Source organism: Lycorma delicatula, chromosome 12 (assembly GCF_047948215.1).
Source record: "Lycorma delicatula isolate Av1 chromosome 12, ASM4794821v1, whole genome shotgun sequence".
Lineage (NCBI taxonomy): Eukaryota > Metazoa > Arthropoda > Insecta > Hemiptera > Fulgoridae > Lycorma > Lycorma delicatula.
In genome coordinates, this window is record NC_134466.1 from 15,322,971 (window position 1) to 15,345,095 (window position 22,125).

Consider the following 22,125-nt stretch of genomic DNA (forward strand, 5'->3'; position numbering starts at 1 on the left):
AACATCATATACCTGTCTACAAAGTTACGTAGATAGATAAGACAAAGATAACACAGATAAGAAATAAAGATAACTAGAAATAAACTAAAGCAATTTTTAAAAATAGCTGGCTCATACTTAAGATTGCTAAACAATTTTCACAATAACTAGCCTGCACTATTTTGCAAGGTAAATAAAAAACAATAATTAATAACTTGGTTTGCATAAAAACGATAAGAAATACAGATTTCTATTTAACAAAAATTATATGTTTGATTAAACATATAATTTTTAACAAAGTAATACGGATAAAACTACAACAGAATACCTTACTTTGTACAGAAAACAAATTTTATTAACATTTACTTGAAAAATATTTTGTCATTATTATTCTAGCGTATTTGTAGAATGCCATCAAAGTATGGTGCAAAGCCACGATTAATAACATAAGAGCTTATAGCTCCAAGCTGGAATTTTGACAATATACAACTATCAGGAAATTACACAATATTTTTAAATGCTCAATATCTTAAAATGAAGTCGGGGATTCAAATCTATCATTTGCTTTGCTGCTGAAATACTATTACTCTGATCAGAAGATCCAGGCAAAAAACAAACAGATGTATTGCAATAATCATTCTCACAACTGTTGATCAAAATTTGTCTGCAGAGTTGAAGTACCACTGGCAGATAACAAAAGTTTTCAGTGAAGGCTGAGAATTCCTTATTTTACTAATTTCATTATGCTGCTTTCCTTTATTGTGCAGACTCATTGCCTTTCAGCCCATATTACCCAGTCCAAAATTTTTTTTTACACACATCACAAAAGGCATGGATACACATCTCTACTTCTACTCAACCTATTGAATTCTGGGTGTAAGTATATCTAACCACTGGTCAAGAGAGTTAGATGCCATTTAAAAGGAAGTAATTACCTAAAGTAAAATAAAAAAATCATGACGGTTTGAGAGAAATTGTTTACAATCTAAATTTTTCAACGGTACCTTTTGTTAAAATTTCATCAGTGAAAAAATTAACTGCAATTTGGAATATTCCCCTTTAATATAAAAGATTAATTGGGAATGTTAGAACAAGACATATTTAACGGCTGATTGAAGCACATAGTTGCAATGTGCTGGGCGATGGGGTTACCACTTCCCGACACCGGGAAAGTATGCCAAATATATTTTGGCATTACTTAAAAAGTACTTCATTAATATGTGACATCTTAATTCAGTTAACAAAAATTCAATTCTCTGAAATTTTTTGCAATTTTTTCTGAATTTTCCTGATTTAATTTACATTTCCCCACTTTTTCTACCTCTGGGAACCATGTCAAATATCGCTACAGCCAAGAAAGTAAAAATTAAAGGGAGAGGGGTAGCAGTTGCAATTTTGAATTTTTCATTTTTTGTTATAGCAGTCTGACAATTGAACTTTGGTTAGATGAAAGTAATTATTAAGTTATTTAAAGTTGGAACGAAGTGACGCCTCATTTGATTGATAAACAAATGATATAAGTGAAATTTCACTATGATATAAATGAAATTGTTAAAGTGGAATGCAAAAATTACACAAAAAATAGGAATAAAATTGTTGGACTGCGTAATTTCCACTCTGCACTCTTACAGACAAACAGGTAAGGTAGCGCACCAGACATCATATTCATTAGTTTTCTTCTAATATCTCTAAACAAATTTTATACGTATTAATATCCAAGATTTAATTTAAATGTTTCCTTATACGGATATTATACAACAGGTTATTAATTTTTACATGAGGTAATCATAGCTACAATCAGTACCAGCTAGTGAAATATTGCCAGAACCTCTAGGAACACTCTGAATAAACAATTTTTACTGATTTTATTATCTAAAATCAATTTCCAAAATTGTTTCCTATTTATATTTCATAATTTATTTGCTGACTAAGTAAAAATAATAGTCATTAACATTTAAAAACCCATTGGTGAACTTTAAATAAGGGCCCATTCAAGGGCAAAGCAATCTTTGCCAGCTTTTTGTCAACTTGCATAGAGCAGGAGTAACAAAAGAATGTTTTATGACAACAAAAATAAAAAATAAAAAATAATGTAGTAGTATTTATGTAATATAATAAAATATACAGTATTATACTGTTGGAGATATATACATCGATCAAGATATAAAAGCACTTTGTTGCAATAGTATTAAAATTAGAATGGTACTGTTGTTAGTCACTACCAAACAGGATTAGTAATACTCCCTGCCAGTATGTTAGTACTTTTAAAAAGCATCTAAGTTTTATTTTAATGCTGATTACACCAAACTCTTAGATTTTTATCAAATTTGAGAATAAAACAACCTATACAAAAATTAATAAGTTAAAAAGAAGTAAATAATAATGAAAAAAAATCATAAGAATAAATGAAAGCACAATATTAAGAAATAAATTTAAAGTCGTCTATGATTCCTTCCTCTCAGTAAGACAAGAAAAAATAAATATTTCTCTTGCTTTAATATTCTTATTAATCAAAATAATTTTGTTTCCAAATTTATTCTGGATTTTCATTTTTGTAAACACTTTTAAAGCTACATCTTTTTCCTTTCAATTACATTATCATAAGTACAAATACATTGTCCATTATTTATCTTTTGTTTAGAATATGTCTCGAATCAGAATTTTATTCAAGATTTATCACTCTTCATGCATTTATATAAATGTACAATAGCCATTATTAATTAATAATTTATTGTGTGTAAATTATGCAGGCCATTTGAAATGGAAAAAATGATAAATTCTATTTAATAGAATTAAGAATGTGTATAGCACAAGTACAGATTATAATATTTCATAAAAAGAGACAGATGATTGCTTAAATATGAATAAAAATATGTATGATTTTTAACAAAAAGAGTTGGACAAAACTATGTAAACAGATGATGAAACATAAAATGAGAGTACAAACAGAAACAATATTATTGGTAACAGTGATGCGCATTCATACTTCAATATGCACATGATGATTTGAAGTTCACAAAGAAACAGAGGCAATACAAGCATTATTACACAGAATTTACAGCATTGTTTCTCAAAAGGCTCAGTAGTCATATTCAAACAGCCATGATATTTTTTTCTTTCAAAAAGTATGTACCACGTGAGTAAAAAGTTAATTTTTTATATCATTGCACTTTTTTAATGAATTTTATAAAAATTATTGGAATAGAATTTTTATTTTTAGTTAGCATTATTTTTTTAAATTTATATTTAAATTATTTCTATAAATATTTTTAATGGGACTAGAAATATTTTTTTAAATCTTAGAGATTATGAACAGATATACATTCACATACCATTATCTGGTAAAGCTTTCGTAACTGTTCATCTTATCTTAAAATAGTTAGAGCATTACATATTTATATCCTTAAACTTTAAATTTTGTTCAGAAATATACTGTGAACATTAAAAAATATGTAATTAATAACTGAAAGGCAACTCTAAATGCTTCTCATAGTAATAATTAACAAGAGTAAAAGATTAATAAAATGCATTACGGACATACAATTTATTACTTTTTATTCCTCGTAAATTTAAAATTATTAATTTACATAAATATAAAATAAATGTTTGAATGATTTTTACTCAAAAGCTAAATCCTTTTTTTTTAATCAAAGTGGTTTTTTTGATTCATGAAAATACTCAGTTATATAAATAAGTTTTCATGACTACAACGACAACTAAATAATGATTTTTCATGGCTATAAGTAAAGTTAATAGACTATAAAAATTCAAAGAGATTATTATAGGCAAATATTTAAGTTTTTAGAAAACCTCAACCAAATAATCAAAAATCAACTGCATGAAGCACATATTTTAAGTTTCACAAACTTTCAAGTGATTCAACTTCCAAAAAAAATTAACACAAAACAAAAGGAAATTAATTCAGAAGCATTACTTTCAAAAGTTATTGATATAATTCTATTTACCCATGACAAATAAAAATAAAAATGAATCCCAGTAGTAAAATAATAATTAAATAGGTTATTAAAGAAAAAAATAAATCTAAAGTACAATATGATTAGGGTGAATATCACATGACAATTTTAAATCATAATCAATTCAAATAGTCCAAAATAATAACAAACGATTTGGATACAAAAAACAACACAAATTGCAGGTAGTTGGTTACTAACAGCAACATTTATATAATTTTTACTTATATCATTTAGTTTTATTTATTTTTATTTTTTTAAATAAGAATCATTCTAATAAATACACGAATATTAATGTAAGTCATATATAACAACGAACAGCCAGTACACGGTACGTACACCAAAAATTAATTACATAGGATAGCGAATACGAACACAATGCGCAACCCGGCGTGTATATACAAGCCTACAAAATAATTTCAAATTTTACATTCAAAATATTACAACTCATTTAATAAGAAATTAAAAATATTAATTATTTCAAATTTTTATCTGAACATTAATATTGGAATAACAAATACGTTACACACACGCCTACCGAAAATTCTACAACGTTCGCTGGAGTTCCCCCTAGTCGTACACCCAGACACACCTAAAAATTTATTGAAAAATTTTTATAAGCCCCGTTTGAAGAACTAAAGGAATTCCAATATACCATAATGGAGATTTACTCTAGCAAAATTATTAAGCACATAAAGTACTACAAACCAGAAATACAAATCCTTAACTAGTCCGCAATTGTTATGAAAGAAATTCAACAAACTTATTTTATACAAACCTATCATTAAGCTGGTCTTCAGTTCCAGGTATCGGATGAACAACAAACTGTAACGAAGACATCGCTCACTGTTTCGTAAATGTAAGTTATATACACTACGATCTACATTAAAAACTTCACTTCACCACTCACAATTAACATCGCCATTTTCACAGACGGAACGGATGATGGTGGTTAAAGGATGCTGGTCTAGCAACAGCCTACAAAGAAGTTAAACTATGGATGTAAAAATATATTGTAATCTACTTTAAAACTGTGTTATTCTCAAATTATACATCTAATTTTCTAATTTTAACCGTTTAACGATACGTTTACGTTTCAACACACAACTACAGAACAGTTTTTCTGCTAAATTTTAAAATGTCAGCTGTTGTCCAAGGATTGCCAGTAAAGTTACAAAGAACAATCAGTTGGGTAATGATAGGCGTGTTCCTCGAAAAAAAAAATATATATATACACATATATATGTGTGTATATATATATATATATATATGTTTAAAAAATTGACTTGATATGTGTATATATATACATTTGCGAGTAATAAATGATATTTATCCTGGAAATGATTCGTTAATCAAATCCAAATAATAAGTAATTATGAGTCTATTCTTCCCTTGACTCAACTTATTTTCTTGTCACCGAAAACTTGTACGATACAATTTTAACACCATAAATTTTAATGTTTTGTTCTGTCTATCAGCATTGTAATAGAGAAAAATAACAAAGTTGCAACCCAAAGAGAAAAATTGAAACTTGAATTTCTTCGATTCTCTTTTAACAGTACAGTATTATCTTTTAATTCGTCGGGTATCTGATTTATTTTAATACCTACTGAAATATAAATTCTTCATACTCATATGTTAGAATGATATGTCGCAATATCAGAAAACAAGTATTTCATGATCAAAAGACGCAATTGTTAAAATTGTTGTACTGTAATCAGAACTTAAGAGATATCAAACGGGTCGTGACCATATGATGGCAGGTGACGAATGTTGTTAAAATGGCGTCTTTTAATGCGAAAACGTTAAGTAAAAATGTTCCGTACATAAGACAACAGTTTATTGCTTTATTAGGAAATACGAGTGCTTCTGTAAAATTTATTTGTATTGTAGTATTCTTTACTTATTTTTTGTCATTTTCTAATGAAGCTATTCGACTTCTAAGTATAACACCAGGTTATCTTTTACCACCAGCATTTAGAATATGGACAGCTTTCACGTTTTGTTTTCTTGAAATTCATTTTTGGGAAGTTTGTGTCGATGTTATCACAGTTGGATTGTGCGGTAAATTAATTGAGCCGTTATGGGGGCAAATGGAGATAATGACATTCTTTGCTATTGTCAATATCGGCGTAGCAGTATTAAGTGCATTTTTGTACCTTTTTTTGTATATGTGTACATTTAATACAGATTTGTTATTTGATATTCATATACATGGATTAGCAGGTTACATAGCAGGCTTGTCAGTCGCTGTAAAACAAATAATGCCTGATCATCCAATAGTTAAAACCCCATTGGGTAAACTCAGTAACAGAAACATTCCATTATGTTTACTTACCATATCTTTTATTCTTTGGTTAATTGGATTGTCAGAAGGAACAAATCCCACAATGTTTTTATCCGGTCTGCTTGTTAGCTGGATGTACCTTCGTTTTTTCCAGCCTCACAGTAATGGTTCAAAGGGCGATATGGCAGATAGCTTTACTTTTGCAAGGTAATAAAAACTTGAATACACCCAATGTAATGTTTATTACTATAACAGCATACTATTAAATTATATCGTTAACAATAACAATTCAAATCAGTATATTTTTAAACTACATAATCATCACCACATTTGTTGTAGTTAATTTTACTTTGCAGTATGTTAAATGTGATTTTATTTATAATTATGTACACCACTTTCAAATGTAAAACATAATTCCTTAATTTTTTAGTACATTTTATATTAAAGATAAAAGCCTGTGTTTTATATTTATAAAATTTTAATTTACTTACTGATGTTGAGCACATCCATTTTACCTTCCCTAAAAAAAAAAAGATACTGTGTTTTTGTATAACTAAATATAAAACTTTGGCTTATAAGAAAGGGTCTTATTATGCTTCCATTGCCATTTTTAGTGGATTATTTAACAAATATTAATTAAAAACTTTTTTTTAAAAGGCTTGATTTTTCCACATCCTGTTCAACATGCACGTAAATATATGCTCTGAATTATTTTTAATGTACATACCTTATCACTATTTTATGTGTTTGTTTGCATTTAAATAATTAATATTAACTTGAATCACATTTTTTATCTTACAATTGTAATTATATACAATTAGGGTCTCGCCTTTACTTTTGATGAAATTTATAATGACTTTACTTAAGACCTAAGTTATTCGTTACAATTGAAATAAAAATCAGAAATGCCTTTCATCTGAGTCATATACCTTGTAACTTACATTGTACTGTTAGTGTAATTCAGCCCTGTACGATTATAATATACATTATTTTCAGGATAAATAATCTATTACAATTATAGACTCAGCCTAACGGTTGGCCAGTTTAATATTTAAGCTTAGCAAGTGTTAGGTTCCGTTGATATCTAGGAAGTTCAGTACACAGAATTGTTAGTTACCTAATCTAAACTCAGTTAAATTCCACTTAAACCAAGTTTTTTACTTAAATAACTTATATTGCATTTAACCCAGCTTAATTTAGTCATAAGTGAATCTAATCTCACAGTTAATTTATTATTAACAAACTTAACCAAATTATTTAATAAAAAAATAACATTTATTATATTTTAACAGTACTGAATTATTGTGAGGGTACTGTGTAACTTTGAGGGACGAAACTCAGGTGAAAGGTGCTTCCGACAAATAATTTCAATTTTGTTGAGTAACTTAAATCCTAAACAAGGTGTTTTACAAATTTTTCAAAATCGGAGGTGAGTGCCCAATTGTGTATAATTAACCTTATAATTTATATTATTATATTTATAATCTATCTTCTAATGACATTAACTGTATAATGTACTGATTCAGAATAAAAGGTTTATTTATTTAAGATTCTATAGTGAGAAATAAAGTAGAAAAAATTTTAGTTTTCAATCCTAAAACTGGCTAAGTCCGTTTCTCATCTCATAATTGTGCATCACATCCACATCTACAGTAGCTTGTGTGATAGAATTATTTCATAATTGTTAGAATTACAATTACGTGCTGTAATCGCAATTAATTTTTTTACATAAAAATATTATTTTTAATAATGTATAATATTTTATACAAAAGGAATGTAATGTCTGTTTTTAAAAATAAATTTAATTCTTCTCAATTACCCTAAGTGATTACATTTTCTAAATCATTATTTTTATTTATATACTGTATGATATAGCACAATTACTATATATATTTTTTGGCACATTTTGATAAGAGCTGACCTCATACACTTAGTGTTATTAATTGTTCCAATATATATACATTCATTGTTTATTGTTATAACATTTTATATTGCATGTAATATGCAATTTTTTTCTCCAAATTTTACATTTTTTGTCTATAGTACACAGTACATTTACTGAAATAAGGTTTCATGTAAGTTTTTTTTAGAATAAATTGAAAACTGACATTTTTTTGTTTTATGTATATTGTGGTCTGATATTTATTATCCATAAACATTCATAATTTATAAACAGGAAGTTTAATATCATTATTAATTATTTAATAAATTATATTACTGAATCTTCTCATTACCAGTTTGATCTACATAATATATATATATATATATGTATCACTATTGGATTTTGTAAAGAAAAAATTACACTGATCAACAATGATTTTGTTAAACAAGAGTGAGTAACTGATTCTTATGGTATTTTTCATGCTGATTAATGGTTGACAATGAACATAAAAGAATGGCATTCACTGAATGGGCTGTGAACCAAGACATATTGTTAAACAATGTTTGGTTTTCAGATGAAGTAGGGTTATTAATAAATAAATGTGTCTTCAAGTTTCTGAAAGCCAGACCATACATAGCTAATGTTTTAGACTTTCTGCATGAAACATTTAACACAAATGTCATTTCAAACCAATTTCCTAATCATTTTGGTGATTACGTGACATGCAAGTATATATAAATAATAACAATTACTTAATTTTTCAATTACAAAAAAATTAAATATTTTCTGTTGATCAAAAATTATTTTTTACAGCTTCTTTCCCAATGTATTACAACCTCCAATCGGAATAATGAGTAATACAATCTACAGTATGATGGTGCGTGCTGGTTTATGCCGTAAGACAGTGAGGAAATTTGATTTAGCTGCTGCACCTGGAGGTGTTACTATCACATTGCCTGGAAATGATCCTCAAGATATGGAAAGAAGAAGGTATATTGATTAAATTATGTTTTATTCATCATCATATGTTTATCTGCAGTTAGGCAGGTCCCTTACACTTTAACATTCCCATTATCTTCTAATTTCTAGCTAAACTTGAGATTGTTACAGCTCCTGTTTCCTTCTGAATTGTTAGCAGTTTTTTCTCTTTCTCCATCCTTACTTCTTTACACCTTCTACTGGTCCTTCCAGCGTTGTTTTAATCTATCTTTCTCAGTTCCTGTTATACCATACTATTTTTCTTTTTTGTTTAGAATTATTCTAGTTAAGCTTCTATTTTTAATAATTTTCCTCATCTCATTCATTTTTCACTCTCCCTGTTAATTTTTTTACAGCCTCTACATCTGCACTTCACATCTATACAAAATTACACTCATAATATACAATTCACAAGATAATAATTGTTTCTTTTTATAAAATGTTGCTTGAATCCATTCATTTTGATTTTTAAAGTAAAAAAAAAAATTTAGGGAAAGTTATTTTGGTAATATTTTCTTTAAGATTTGTTTAAAATCCATCCTGAATAAGAAATTATTGAGATAAGTGGAAATAAAACCTTAAAAAAAAAAACAGAACATGAGAGTAACAAAACCTTTAAAAAAAGAGGTAGCATACTCATTCAGTATTTTATTCAAAGTAAATGACCTTTGATTTTCCGTATCATGATAAACAATTTATTTATTAATACTGTATTTCTTTCACAAACGCATAAATATATTATATTATCAAATTACTATGAATTTTATATTATCCAGTTCCTTTTTTAGTGGAGACATGAATTCTACTGTACAATTGATTTTGATTACTTTGTGTAGCTCAGAATACTTAGTTGTTTCAAATATGTGAACTATCTAAAATGCAAATTTTAGATTTGTCTGCAACTGAAACTGCTTATAGTTCACTTAGACATGAAATATTGATATTATGTAGATGTTGTTAGAGCCTTGATATGAAATTGTGACCAACAAAACGAATGTAATGTTAAACTTTGTAAATATACAGTTTGATTGAGAAATTAACTGGAGTACCTTGAATTTAATTTTTCAGCCGTTTATGTATTGTTGGGATGGAAGAGGTGTTATCTTGGTATGACCATCAGTTAAGTATGAATAAAACTTTTTACTGTAACAGTTATATATGCCAGGTTTACTCTTTATGTTGCCAGATCAATTAACTCATATAATTGGTGACACGGAATATGCAGTTAAGGTAGACAAAGATTTAAGTCTTCATCTTCCCGGAAAAGAATAATGTTATCGGAGTATCCAAACAAAATTCATATTTTGAGGAATTTTGTGGCACACTTTCATAAAAATTGTCATTTTTATAAAATGCTTTTACCACAAATTTATAACACTCCCAATTAACACCCCATTGTAACCAAAGGACAATGATTGTGGAATAAAATGTCATGAGAACAGTCTTGTCAATTCGATTTATGAGTTTGCATTAAATGAATGAGATCACAGAATTTCCCGCTCTATGCATCATCCGCATTTACATATCTTCTAAGTTTAATTTCTTCTTGTTTTTAAAGACTTATTTACTAAATGAGTATTTTTTCCCATTACAGGCAGTTAGCATTAAAAGCACTAAGTGAACGACTTAGCAAGGCTGAACATGCAACAATACCAAAATCATCAACTGCATCATCACATAGAACAAAGCACAGCGGAGATACAACAATATCTATACCAGTTATACCACCTACGTCATCGACGCCATTGATTCCATCACTTCCTTCAACACAAACTGTGATATCGATACCATCAACTTCTTTGCCTAGTCAACATATTAATACGAATACATGACCTGTTATTAACTAACGAATTGAAAAGTAATAATATCATGGATGAAAATTGAATAAAACTGTTAATGAAGACCACTGTATGAAAAATGTAGTCGTCATATGGTTTGTGTTAAGTTGGGTGAAAGTACATGTGCGAGTGTGTTAGTGTGTTATGTATATAAGTAATGGTTTTTTATTTATGTTTTATTGTATAATAGTTTTCCTAAAATATATATTTATATGTTTCGATATATTCACCTTTCTAAAAAAATTTTTTTTTCATTTAATCTTTCATGTGATAATTTTTTAAATTGAATGTTATATACTGCCTTATGCAGACTGTAATAGCTGATTACAGTTTGATTTTTGGTCTCTTCGATGTTCAAGTTGATAGTCCTTGAACACTGTCAGTTGTGAACATAATCAGATTAATGGACAATCAGATGCAAATTAAATGTATATTTAATTATTGGATTGCAAACCATCTCTATATTTTAATATAACAGTTGTTATATCATTTGAACAGTGATGATTCTAACATTAACCCGATCAGATAGGTTTTGTTCTCAATTTAAATTCTGTTTCTGTGTTAACTACAATCGCTATAATCCAATAAACCCAGTGATTTACATGAACCAGATAACTAAATATAGTTTTATTATCGATATTCTACTGTTGCATTACATCCTTTTATCTTTGTAATGCTGCTTTGAGATGTATCATTACTTTAATGTAATGTATTGCTTCGTAAAGAAAGGTCTTTATGAAGTATTAAACTTTACATTACATTATGTAACCTTTTTGGTTTTGTGCTGTCTCAGGACAGAAAAAACCCTTCAACACCGTCAACAGGAAAACACCTTCCGTCTAATTACAACCGAGCATACACAGACTTCCATAGTCTTCGTATTTTGAACAGCATCCCGACTGAGTTTTGACCTAGACTCACAGAAATTAAACAAGAAAAAATTAAAGGAGCGAATTGTATGATAAGATAAGACAGACAGTATTCAAAAATATGCTTTAAGACACTTCCAGGCAACAGGCACCCATCCATTTCACAACATTCATATGAGTAGTATATTAATGATCCAACAATTTTGTGTCGAACAACGCAAATATTTTGTCGCAAAATATTTTATTTCATGTATAAAATAAGAAACTATTGTATGATCAGTAAATCACAAAGTATGGTTATTGTTTAAACAATATAGCTTTTTATCAGATTATAAAATAAAGATCATATAGAGTACTCTCACAGTGATCTCTGCTAATTCAGAATAATTTATTTTTTATGAAAGATTTAATTTAAACATAATTATATATCAGCAGATTGTTATAATATTTTATTTTATTGACCGAAGTAGTAAACGTTTTATTTTTAATTAATCTTTTGTAAAAACAAATTCCTTAGAAGAAGCAGAGATCTTTGTGAAAGTACTAAACAAAGATTATATTAAGGAAAAAAGCATTAAATGGAAATTAAATTCCAGTAAAATTATTATATTCTGCTGCTGGGATGTAACCTGTTAAACTGTCCAATAAACATAAAATTATTAATGGCAGAAGCCATATTGTCTTGAAATTTCATGATTCACATTTAAATTTTGTATTCCTTTTTTACAGTAACATTCTTTTGTTATAAATACAGTACTTTTATTATAAATATAGTAATATCCCACTTTGCGTGACTGACTGATTGTCAATATAACAAATACAAAAAATTATTTGTTATATTATTAATTTTCTATTGTTATTAGTATTTTTATAGTTATTAAAAAAATTAATACAAGTTCATTTTTATAATATATAACATTGTATTATTATTTTAAAGTACCTTACATCCATTCTAACATGAACCAATTTCTTATTAAACAACACTGTTTTTTGATGTCAAGGTGGTTTATTACTTCAAGAACTAAAAATTAATCTATAGTTATTATTTTACAGTTTAAAATTTTCTTAAGATTTTCCACTAATCATGCATTTCTTGTAATATAAATATGTCTCAATTAATCAGCTATAAGTCCAGCATTGATAAGAGGCTTTAAGATTGATCCCTGATGTTACGGTTGAAAAATACTGGTAGTTTTAGGCATTAGAAGTACTACCTCGATATCTAAATCGGTAAAAATTATATTTAGTATTGTCGATGGCACGGAGCATTATCATTTACAAGTAGCTTTTTGTTATAACTTATTTAAATTATGCTATGACTTCTCTGCCAAATAAAAATAATTGTAAAGAAATATACAAATGTATTATATAACTTTTTTATTGTACAAAAATTATATCATTCTTATTTTAATATTACAATAACTTAAAGCATCAGTGCATTTTAATCTCTTGACCCATTTTTGTAACAAAAGATGGCATTCACTGTGTGCAGGTTTTTTCAGAAACAATTTCTACACATTTGTAAATTCGGTTTAACATGCAGCTCTTCTGTAATTTTATTCAAAATGTTTGAAAAATATATGGTGCATTTATAAAAATCTGATAATAGTATGTACAGGAATTTTTACTGAACAACTGAAACAGGTTAAATAAAATCTCAAAACAAATTATATTGTATTTGCTGCACTTATTATGTAAACATTTTCCCATGATTTATTTATAAAAATCATTTATACATGTGTAGAAAGAACATTTCAGTGAATAAACTAACTGATGATTTTTTTGAAATACAATTCTGATAAATTTTTGCTTCGATGGAAGGTTTTTTTGAAATTATATCTAAGATGATATTACTTTTAGAATACAAAAATATATATACAGGAACTATGCATTCAAATTTTATATAATCCGTAACCAAATTAGTTTCATTATATAAAGTAAAAAAGCAATTTTTTTTTATTTTTAACTTGTTATTGTTAAAATAACAATTGTAAAAAAAATGCGTTTGAACTGATATATATATATGTATATATTCTGATTTTATTTTTTACAAAAATTTTATTCAATGAAAATATAATTTATACTCTCTGCTAAATTATAATTATATATCGGTCAACAAGCAACACAAAAGGAAACACATTTTTAATTAATAAATAATGAACTAGAACATTGTTATATGAAAAAAATTTTTAGATAAATTTTTATGATAATAAATTTTTTGACTTTTTTTTATCAAAAAATACTACACATTTAAAAACAGTTACAAGGTAAAGCACTGGCCCATTACCACCAGTATATGATTGCAGAGACAATAGGCAACCACACTAGTACATCATGGGGGTTGATAGATTTAATTTGAAGGTTTTGCTATAATAAACAGTAATAAAAGTATTTTACGCTGATAAATTAGGCAATATCTCATTTTTTTAAAAAGTATTAATGAAGTAGTACACTTTTTTTATTTATTTGCATCATATAAATTACAGTAAGATTGATACAGTTGTGCAAAGCAACTGAGACTGATGTTTGTGGACTAATTATTAGATATTCAACCAAATCTTTTTTTTTACTGTTGATCATTATGAACATGGTAGACCTTTGGTATACCTGTTAATTATCTTTGTTTAGTACTGTTACTAATGTATACATTTTAATTTGTTATCTTTATAAACAAGGTATGATAAAAAAATTATAACAGAATTTTAATCTTATCAAAAAAAAATTTACTTATTCTTCTATATTGATATTGTTTCTTTAAAAGTAGTGTATCAGAGACATGACATACTTATGCCTTGGTTTCTTCCAGTCCTCAAACCATTTGTGACAAGCATTTTTTGGCATCGCCTTACCAAAGGCTAAGTTCACTTACATTTTCTTCTATAGTAGCAAATTGCTGTCCTTTTAATGTTTTCTTAATTAGTGAGAACAAGAATAACATCTCTGGGTGTCTGTACAGAGAATACTGAAGCTTTGGTATTGCTATGTGTTATTTTTGGCTAAATAATCATGAATTAATAGTGAAGTGCTGGCTTTAGTGCTATCATGAAGCAAAATCCAAGAATTTTTTGCCCACACTACTGGTCATTTTCTTCAGATTGTGTTATGTAAATGATGTAGTAATACTGATTGTTAATCTTACAACCTTGTAAGAGTTCATAGTGGACGACATCATTGTAAAAAGAAACTGTAAGAAAAACCTTAGTATTCTATCAAATAGATTATATTGGTTCTTCAGGAAGCTTTTGTAGAATGATTGGACATTCATTTCAATATCATAACCACACGCCCACATTTCATCATCTTTTATAACACACGTTTGAGTCATCAACTTACAATTATTAATATTGATATTATAAGTAGAGATCTCCCACTCTTCACAGATTTCTCTAATAGTGATTCAGTGATTATTGATTACACTGTTTTTTTTATTTTGAGATTTTCATTAGTTGTTGGTTTGTTAAGAAACTGTTTTACATTTAAATGGTTTGGTATAAACAGCTGTCGATATAATGATGTAACCAAAATGTGAACAAATGGAGGATCTTGTTTTTTTGCTGATATCTTACTTGAAAATATCAGTAAAATCCTTCACTGATATCTTCAAGTGATGAGCAGTGAAGTCACTCACTACTTTTTATTCAAGTTTAAATTCAAAATTTAATGCAAATCCTTTTATTATTTTTAAACGAAATAAATTTCCCATAATAATAAAATAAATACTCCACTCAATAATAATAAATGAAATTACACATCTAATATTGCTGAAATTATTGATGTACATTATAAACAGTGCTGCCGTTACAGGGGGAAAAACAAACTCTGACAAACTTAATGCTCAATTAAAAAATTCTCATTTTTTTTATCACATCTTGGATATTACATAGAATAAAAATGTAAGGTTTTTCATTTCATCTGTGCACATCATAACTTGACAGAGAAGCAGTAAATGTTACATTATGAGTTTAAAGGTATATAAACTGCATGTATAGTATCATAAAAATAACCAAGATTTTTTGAATCTGTGACTGAAATTCAACTGCTTTTTTTTGCAATAAAGTAGATTCACCTTTTGAATAAAAAGATAATTAGTTTGGTTATTACACAGAAACTGTAAGGTTAATTTACATTTCTATAGGATTTTTTTTTTAATATTAGAAAAGAAAAACCATTATTTTAAATGTTAGGCGTAAATGCGATGTTAAACATTTTTTTCCTAATTTTTGTTATATAAAGTGTAAAACAACTTTACCCTTTAATCTTTAGTTTAAGTGTAAATTACTTATTTTACAGTTTACACTTCCTACTTCTTTTTTAGTTCTTCACTTTAGTTTAGCTTAATCTTTAATTTTTCTAAAACTGTGATATGATATTTTCTACTTGACAAGACTTGGATTCATTATGCTTATAGGTGAAACTTAATAAACAAAATACAGACATCCTGATGGCATAACCCCGATATCTTTGGAAATAGAAGTTCCATTTCAGATCTAGGGAACTGCTGGAATAATTGTAACAAAGTTTTCATGGATGAAATTCTTCAATTAGAAATGCAGTCGCATTTCAAATATGACATCTCTGCCTGAACAGTGTTTAACAAATTTATTCATTTAACAATTTAATGTTAAATTTTTCCAATGTTTGTTTATCATGCTTTTATAATGAAGAGCAAAATAGCTGGATCAAATTATTACACAATACTGTACTGTTAAGTAAAAATTATGAATTTCCATTGTTAAAATATTAATGTATTTATAGAATTTATAATAAATGTTATTTTTTCATATTTTTGCAGTGTTATTTTTTCCTTCGTTTAATCTGAATTTTTTTTTTTTATTTGGCACATTTGTATTAAATTCTACTTTTTTTACGAAAATCTAATAATACTTTTAATAGTCTTTATGATGGAAACTCTCAGTGGAAATGAATCCGGAGACGTAAAACAGCCCTTCATTCAGATTTTTGGGATGGGGCTACTTGAGAACTGCAATTTTTTTAATTTAAGTTAATAAAAGTTTAGACTTAAAAAATATTGTTGCCTATGTAATAAAAATTACTTCCAGTAAACCGGTATAATGATAACAATTCAAAAAAAATTATTTAAAGACTGCTATCAAGTAGGATGCTAAGCTTTTTGGAATACAGTAATATATATTGGGGTTGGATTTTTTTCATATGGTAGATGGCTTTAAGATTGCATAATTCTAGTAATGTTAATCAAATCTGGCAAAACTTGTGTGCTTTTGTAAGATGGCACATCACAGAGTATTTTTAGAAGAAAGTTTACGATTATACTTGTTTATTTATTTAAAACTTATTTCACGTTTAAAATAAGTGAAAATAAAGGAAGAAATTCGGTACATTTTAAAATTTGTATTATAGAAAAGAGAAGAAGCGACTCAGGCTCCTAAATAAATTTTGTGGCATTTATGGACTTGATGCATATCAGTATGTGTAGCACAAATCTGGTTCAAGTGTTTTCAATCGGGAAATTATAATTGCAACAATGTACCTCGCTCTGATCAAACATTTACTGAAAAAAGTCTATGAAATCATGGAAAAACTAAGCAAGACTGGCGCATTAGCAGTCATGAATAAAATGATATATGGATGCCACATGATTTAACAATGAAAAATTTAATGAATCAAATTTCCAATGGTTTATTGTTGTTAAAATGGAACAAAATCAAACCGTTTTTGAAATGACTCGTTTTGGGCTATGAAAAAAAGATCATAGTCAAAGCAAAGTGAAACTCACTATTGGTGATAAAACAGGGTTAATGTAAAGAAAAGTGATGCTGTTGGTTTGGTGGGATTGAAATGCTGTCCAACCAAACAATTGATTTTTATCTCTACTGTCAACTGGAAAGTTTACACTGAGCAATTGAGATAAGAGATCAGAAATAATTGGTAGGAAAGGTTTCTTCATGATCAACACCAGATCTCACACATACTTGATGACCTGTCAAAAAGTGAAAGTTTGGCTGGGAATTTTTAATTACATATGAATATCTAAAATTTCATACTGCATTTAAACTTTTAAAGATTAAGCTTATCTACAGTTAAATCTACACATTGTATATTGAAAAATTTCCAAATTTTAAATTTCTGAATAGCTGAAATTATAAAAGAAAATTAATATTTACTTGTCAAATTATGTTATAACTGCTTTCTTTTTGTATTATTATGATCTCAGACATGCTTTACATATATTTTAACGAGAAAGATAAGATGGATGAAATTCTGACAATTGACAAAATTTCAGATCCTTACCAGAAATCGAAGTTTAGACCAGCTGATTGTTGTCGGTCAATGTAATGTATACAGAAACTAGAATATGTACAACAACCAAGAAGTATTAAACCACAACTATACAGAAGTAAACATTAAAATTTTTAATACACGTAAATATATGCATGCAACACACATTTAGTACAGATTAAATAACACCAAGTGTATTCATAGGTACAAATTTATACTAATTATGGCAAAATTACAATTTATGTACATCAGATCAACATGTAGAAAAACATTTGTTTACTTGTAGCATAATCAATGTTTTGATTTTGTCATGTTTTAAATTTTATCAGATTAATAAAGTGAAAATAGTAAACCTCATCAATATCAGCCGCTGACAATCTATAATTTATCGCTAAAAATCATCATTACATTTTTATTGAAATGTTTGAAGTAGAGAAGCAAGAAACTCAGAGTTATAAATCCAAGATTACTTTCCAACTTCATTCTTATCTATTCTAATTCTAAACATGATTTTTCCATCGTTGTAAATTTGAATTCTTATAACAAGGTAATAAAGGAATTAACAGAAAAACGGGTAGCACGATTGTTTTTCTTGTAAAATGTTAAATCGAAATCACGTGTCATACGTCCACCTTCTTATTTAAAAAAAAATATGTTTGATTCAAGATGGCGGGCAAAAATTAAAAACCACCCGTAATGCAGATTTTAACCATGCAGAACCCCATTTCTTTCTGCCTTCAAATACCTCTCAGATATGCAGTATAAAGAAAGGTGTTTCCATACTTAAATAATACTGTATATTTACTTTTATCATTATTATTATGAACAAAAATTAAAAGTACATATTAACTGTTTAAAAAAAAGTTATAAAATAATTCATTTCATCTTAAAATATTGACTTTTTGAGATCGGTTTAAATTTAAAAATAATTACAAACATCTTAATAATCTTTAACTAGATAGTGATTTAAAAAAGTCAAAACTAAAGAAACAGACAATATTTTTTTTATCTTCAGTGGGACTTTTGAAGTTTATCTATATACGAGTAAATAAAAATGTAAATGTTCGTTTGTTCAAAATCTTAAATCTCCGAAAGTTCTTCACCGATCGCTTTGAAATTTTGACACAACGTTGCATTCGAATAGGCGCGTTTTTATATACCTACAATTTATATACCCAAGATGTCACACTTTTTTTTTCTTTTTCCTGTTTAGCCTCCGGGAATTACCATTCAGGTATTACATTAGAGGATGATATGTATGGGTGTAAATGAAGTACAATTCCTGAGATGTGTGGTCAATTGAAACCCAACCGTCAAAGAACACCGGTATCCACGAAGTAGTATTATATCCGTATAAAAATAACTGTCTTTACTAGGACTTGACCGCTGGAACGATTTCCAAATCAGCTGATTTGGGAAGACGCGTTCACCACTAGACCAACCTAGTGGGTTGATATGTCACACCTGTGACAGGTAAATATATTATTTTTTTGAAAACCAGCGCTATCTGTTGGACGTAAAAGCAACACACTACTAAAGATTATGCGATTCCATTTCAGTGTTTCCGATATATGTATCCACTATAGACTAAAAAAACTACTGGACCGATATACGCGCGAGGAAATAAAAAGAGGAAGGGAGTAAAGGGAAAAACGGGAAAGAGAAATTGGGGAAGGGAAAGAGGGCCAGTGGTTGGTGATATCAAAAAACTTTACTTAAAAAAGTTTTAGGGCCCTTATCCAAAGAATAGGAGAAACTTTAAATGTATTCGACATTTTACTTAATAAGAAAATTATAGTGATATTTTGTTTTTTCGAAAAAGCCCCTCCGTCATTTCTACCCCCATGGTTCGATTTTTCCCTTTAACGAATTCGATCGAGATTTTTGGTCAATATATTTTATGTATCAATTTGAAAGTGATGGCGCAAAATTACGGCAGTTATCGTGCCCACAAGAAAGTGAAATATACAGTGTCCCATATAAAACGCAATATATATAAAGGGTGTCCCATATAAAACGCAACCCATCAATCACTCATCCATGAAATTTCAAAAGTCAAGCTTACTCCCCTACTCGTTACTGAAATGCACTCGACCAACATCTGAACATCGCGGCGACGCAGTAGAACACTACCGATAGTAACAATAATGCAATCATAACGTTCAGTGTATTGTTAGAGACAAGATGGTGTTTTCGCTAGATGAACGTGTTTTCATTGTCGAATCGTACTTCAGTACGAAATCAGCGGTTGCAGTGCAAGATTTAAGATAAACCAGCCCCTAACTAAACATCAGTAACCTTAATACTAGTCGCAAAATTTAGAGAGACCGGTTCTGTTGATAACAAGGAACACAAAAGATCTGCGTCAGTGTTGAATACAGAAACAGTCACTGAAATCAAAGACCGATTACTCGCCTCGCCAAATAAATCGATCAGACGTTTGTCTGCTGAAATTAATTTGTCTAAATCGACTGTTCATCGGGCGACCAAACAATTACAATTACGACCTTATCGCATTCAAACGGTTCATCGACTTCTTGAGCCCGACAAAGAAAAACGGCTACAATATTGTCAACGGTTCCGTCGATTTCTGCGTGAAGGAATTAACGATATGGATTTGTTATTTTTCACAGACGAAGCACGGTTTCATTCGGATGGCTACGTAAACAGCCAAAACAGTAGAATTTGGAGCGCTGAAAATCCCCACGTTTATCACGAAAAACAATTACACCCGCAGAAGTTGGGTGTGTGGGCGCGATATCGCGTAAGTAAATAATCGGTCCTATTTTTTTCGAGTACACTAATAATGCAGAACGATATCAGGATATTTTATTTCAGTTCATCGCACTCTTGGAAGAGGAAGACAGACACTGCCGGCTACAACATGACGGTGCGACATCGCACTACGCAGGTACAACTTCTGATTTCGTCGAGGAATTCTTTGGTAATCGTGTTATCGGTCGAGGCTTGTGGCCACCAAGATCTCCAGATTTGACTGCGGCGGATTTTTTTCTATGGGGTTACCTCAAAGAAAAAGCCTACAGCAACAAACCACGAACACTTGAACGATTGAAAGTCAATATTGAACAAGCTGTATTAAATATCCAGCCACAAACTTTGAAAAAAGTTGCAAGAAACGCCGTAAAAAGAATTGAAGCTTGTATTCAAGAAGATGGCGGCCACTTCCAACATTTACTCTAAATGTTAAGTAATGGATGGTAATAATAAAATTTACATTTACACATGCCTTTTTATTATTTCAATACCTACCAATATAAGGTTGGGTTGCGTTTTATATGGGACACCATGTATATATACAAACTTTCGAACTGACGGTGATTTTGGGAACTGGGGTTTTGAAACGCTAAGATATGTCGAAATTTTCCGGAAGTCGAATGATGGTATCCATTACAATAGGTAGCTTTCTTATTAAATCTACCTAAAAAAATATAGGTTGTCCAAAAATGTAATGAAATAAACTATTTTGTAATTTGGGGGGATTTACCCATTTTCAACTCCTTAAAATTGGATAATTCATTCGATTTAAAAAATAGATATTTTACATAAAAATAAAAACAATATTTATTTTTAATTATTAAAGATCTTTTACTGGTTCAGAATAAAAGTCCATTTAAATTCATGACCTCGTTTAAACATCAGACCTTTAATTATTAAATATCACATTATTTTTCAAGTCATATAAATATAAAGTGATGCGGTGATATTAAAGTGTAACCTGCTATATCCTATTTTTATTGTATTATAAGATAATATTAAATTTAAATTTGTTTTCATATTATCATTTATTATAAGCGAGTCATTAAACGTGTATTATTCGTATTTTTTTTATAAATTTTGTTTTTATAAGAAAGGCATTTTTAATATTATTACGTTCTATTACATGAAATGTTTATCTCTTTAATTTTTAAATAGCAAATGTAATAATATTTTTTATTACTTTAGACCGGAACACTCGTTTATAATTCTATTTTGTAATATGTCGACGTTAGAATAAAAAAAAACAAAAATATATATATAACCTTTTACTTCAGGGTTATTATCT

The 22,125-nt window shown here is 28.4% G+C and overlaps 2 protein-coding genes across 3 annotated transcripts in view; one reads left to right on the top strand and one right to left on the bottom strand.

Annotated features, from left to right (window-relative positions):
• Positions 1-5,107, bottom strand: part of hyd (E3 ubiquitin-protein ligase hyd) — a 150,537-nt gene extending 145,430 nt beyond the window's left edge. The window contains exon 1 of the mRNA XM_075380019.1: positions 4,729-5,107. Within this exon, the coding sequence (XP_075236134.1) occupies positions 4,729-4,790 (62 nt within the window). The 5' untranslated portion in view covers positions 4,791-5,107. The remainder of the gene's footprint in view (positions 1-4,728) is intronic.
• Positions 5,108-5,544: 437 nt separating this feature from the next.
• LOC142333448 (transmembrane protein 115) lies at positions 5,545-16,587 on the top strand. 2 transcript variants are annotated; one of them, XR_012758607.1, is made up of 4 exons: positions 5,545-6,444; positions 8,933-9,109; positions 10,692-11,030; positions 16,213-16,587. XR_012758607.1 is itself a non-coding variant. In XM_075380557.1 (3 exons), exons 1-3 carry the CDS (start codon positions 5,732-5,734, stop codon positions 10,927-10,929), a joined length of 1,128 nt encoding a protein of 375 aa, XP_075236672.1. In that variant the 5' UTR covers positions 5,545-5,731; the 3' UTR covers positions 10,930-16,587. The 2 variants fall into 2 exon arrangements, 1 of the variants encoding a protein (XP_075236672.1); XM_075380557.1 differs by having other exon boundaries at positions 10,692-16,587.
• The last annotated feature ends 5,538 nt before the right edge of the window (positions 16,588-22,125 follow it).

Coding starts and splice junctions, on each gene's coding strand:
- LOC142333448 (XM_075380557.1), top strand. CDS start 5,732: ATGGCGTCTTTTAATGCGAAAACGTTAAGTAAAAATGTTCCGTACATA. Junction 6,445..8,932: donor GATAGCTTTACTTTTGCAAG/GTAATAAAAACT, acceptor TATTTTTTACAG/CTTCTTTCCCAATGTATTAC. Junction 9,110..10,691: donor CAAGATATGGAAAGAAGAAG/GTATATTGATTA, acceptor TTCCCATTACAG/GCAGTTAGCATTAAAAGCAC.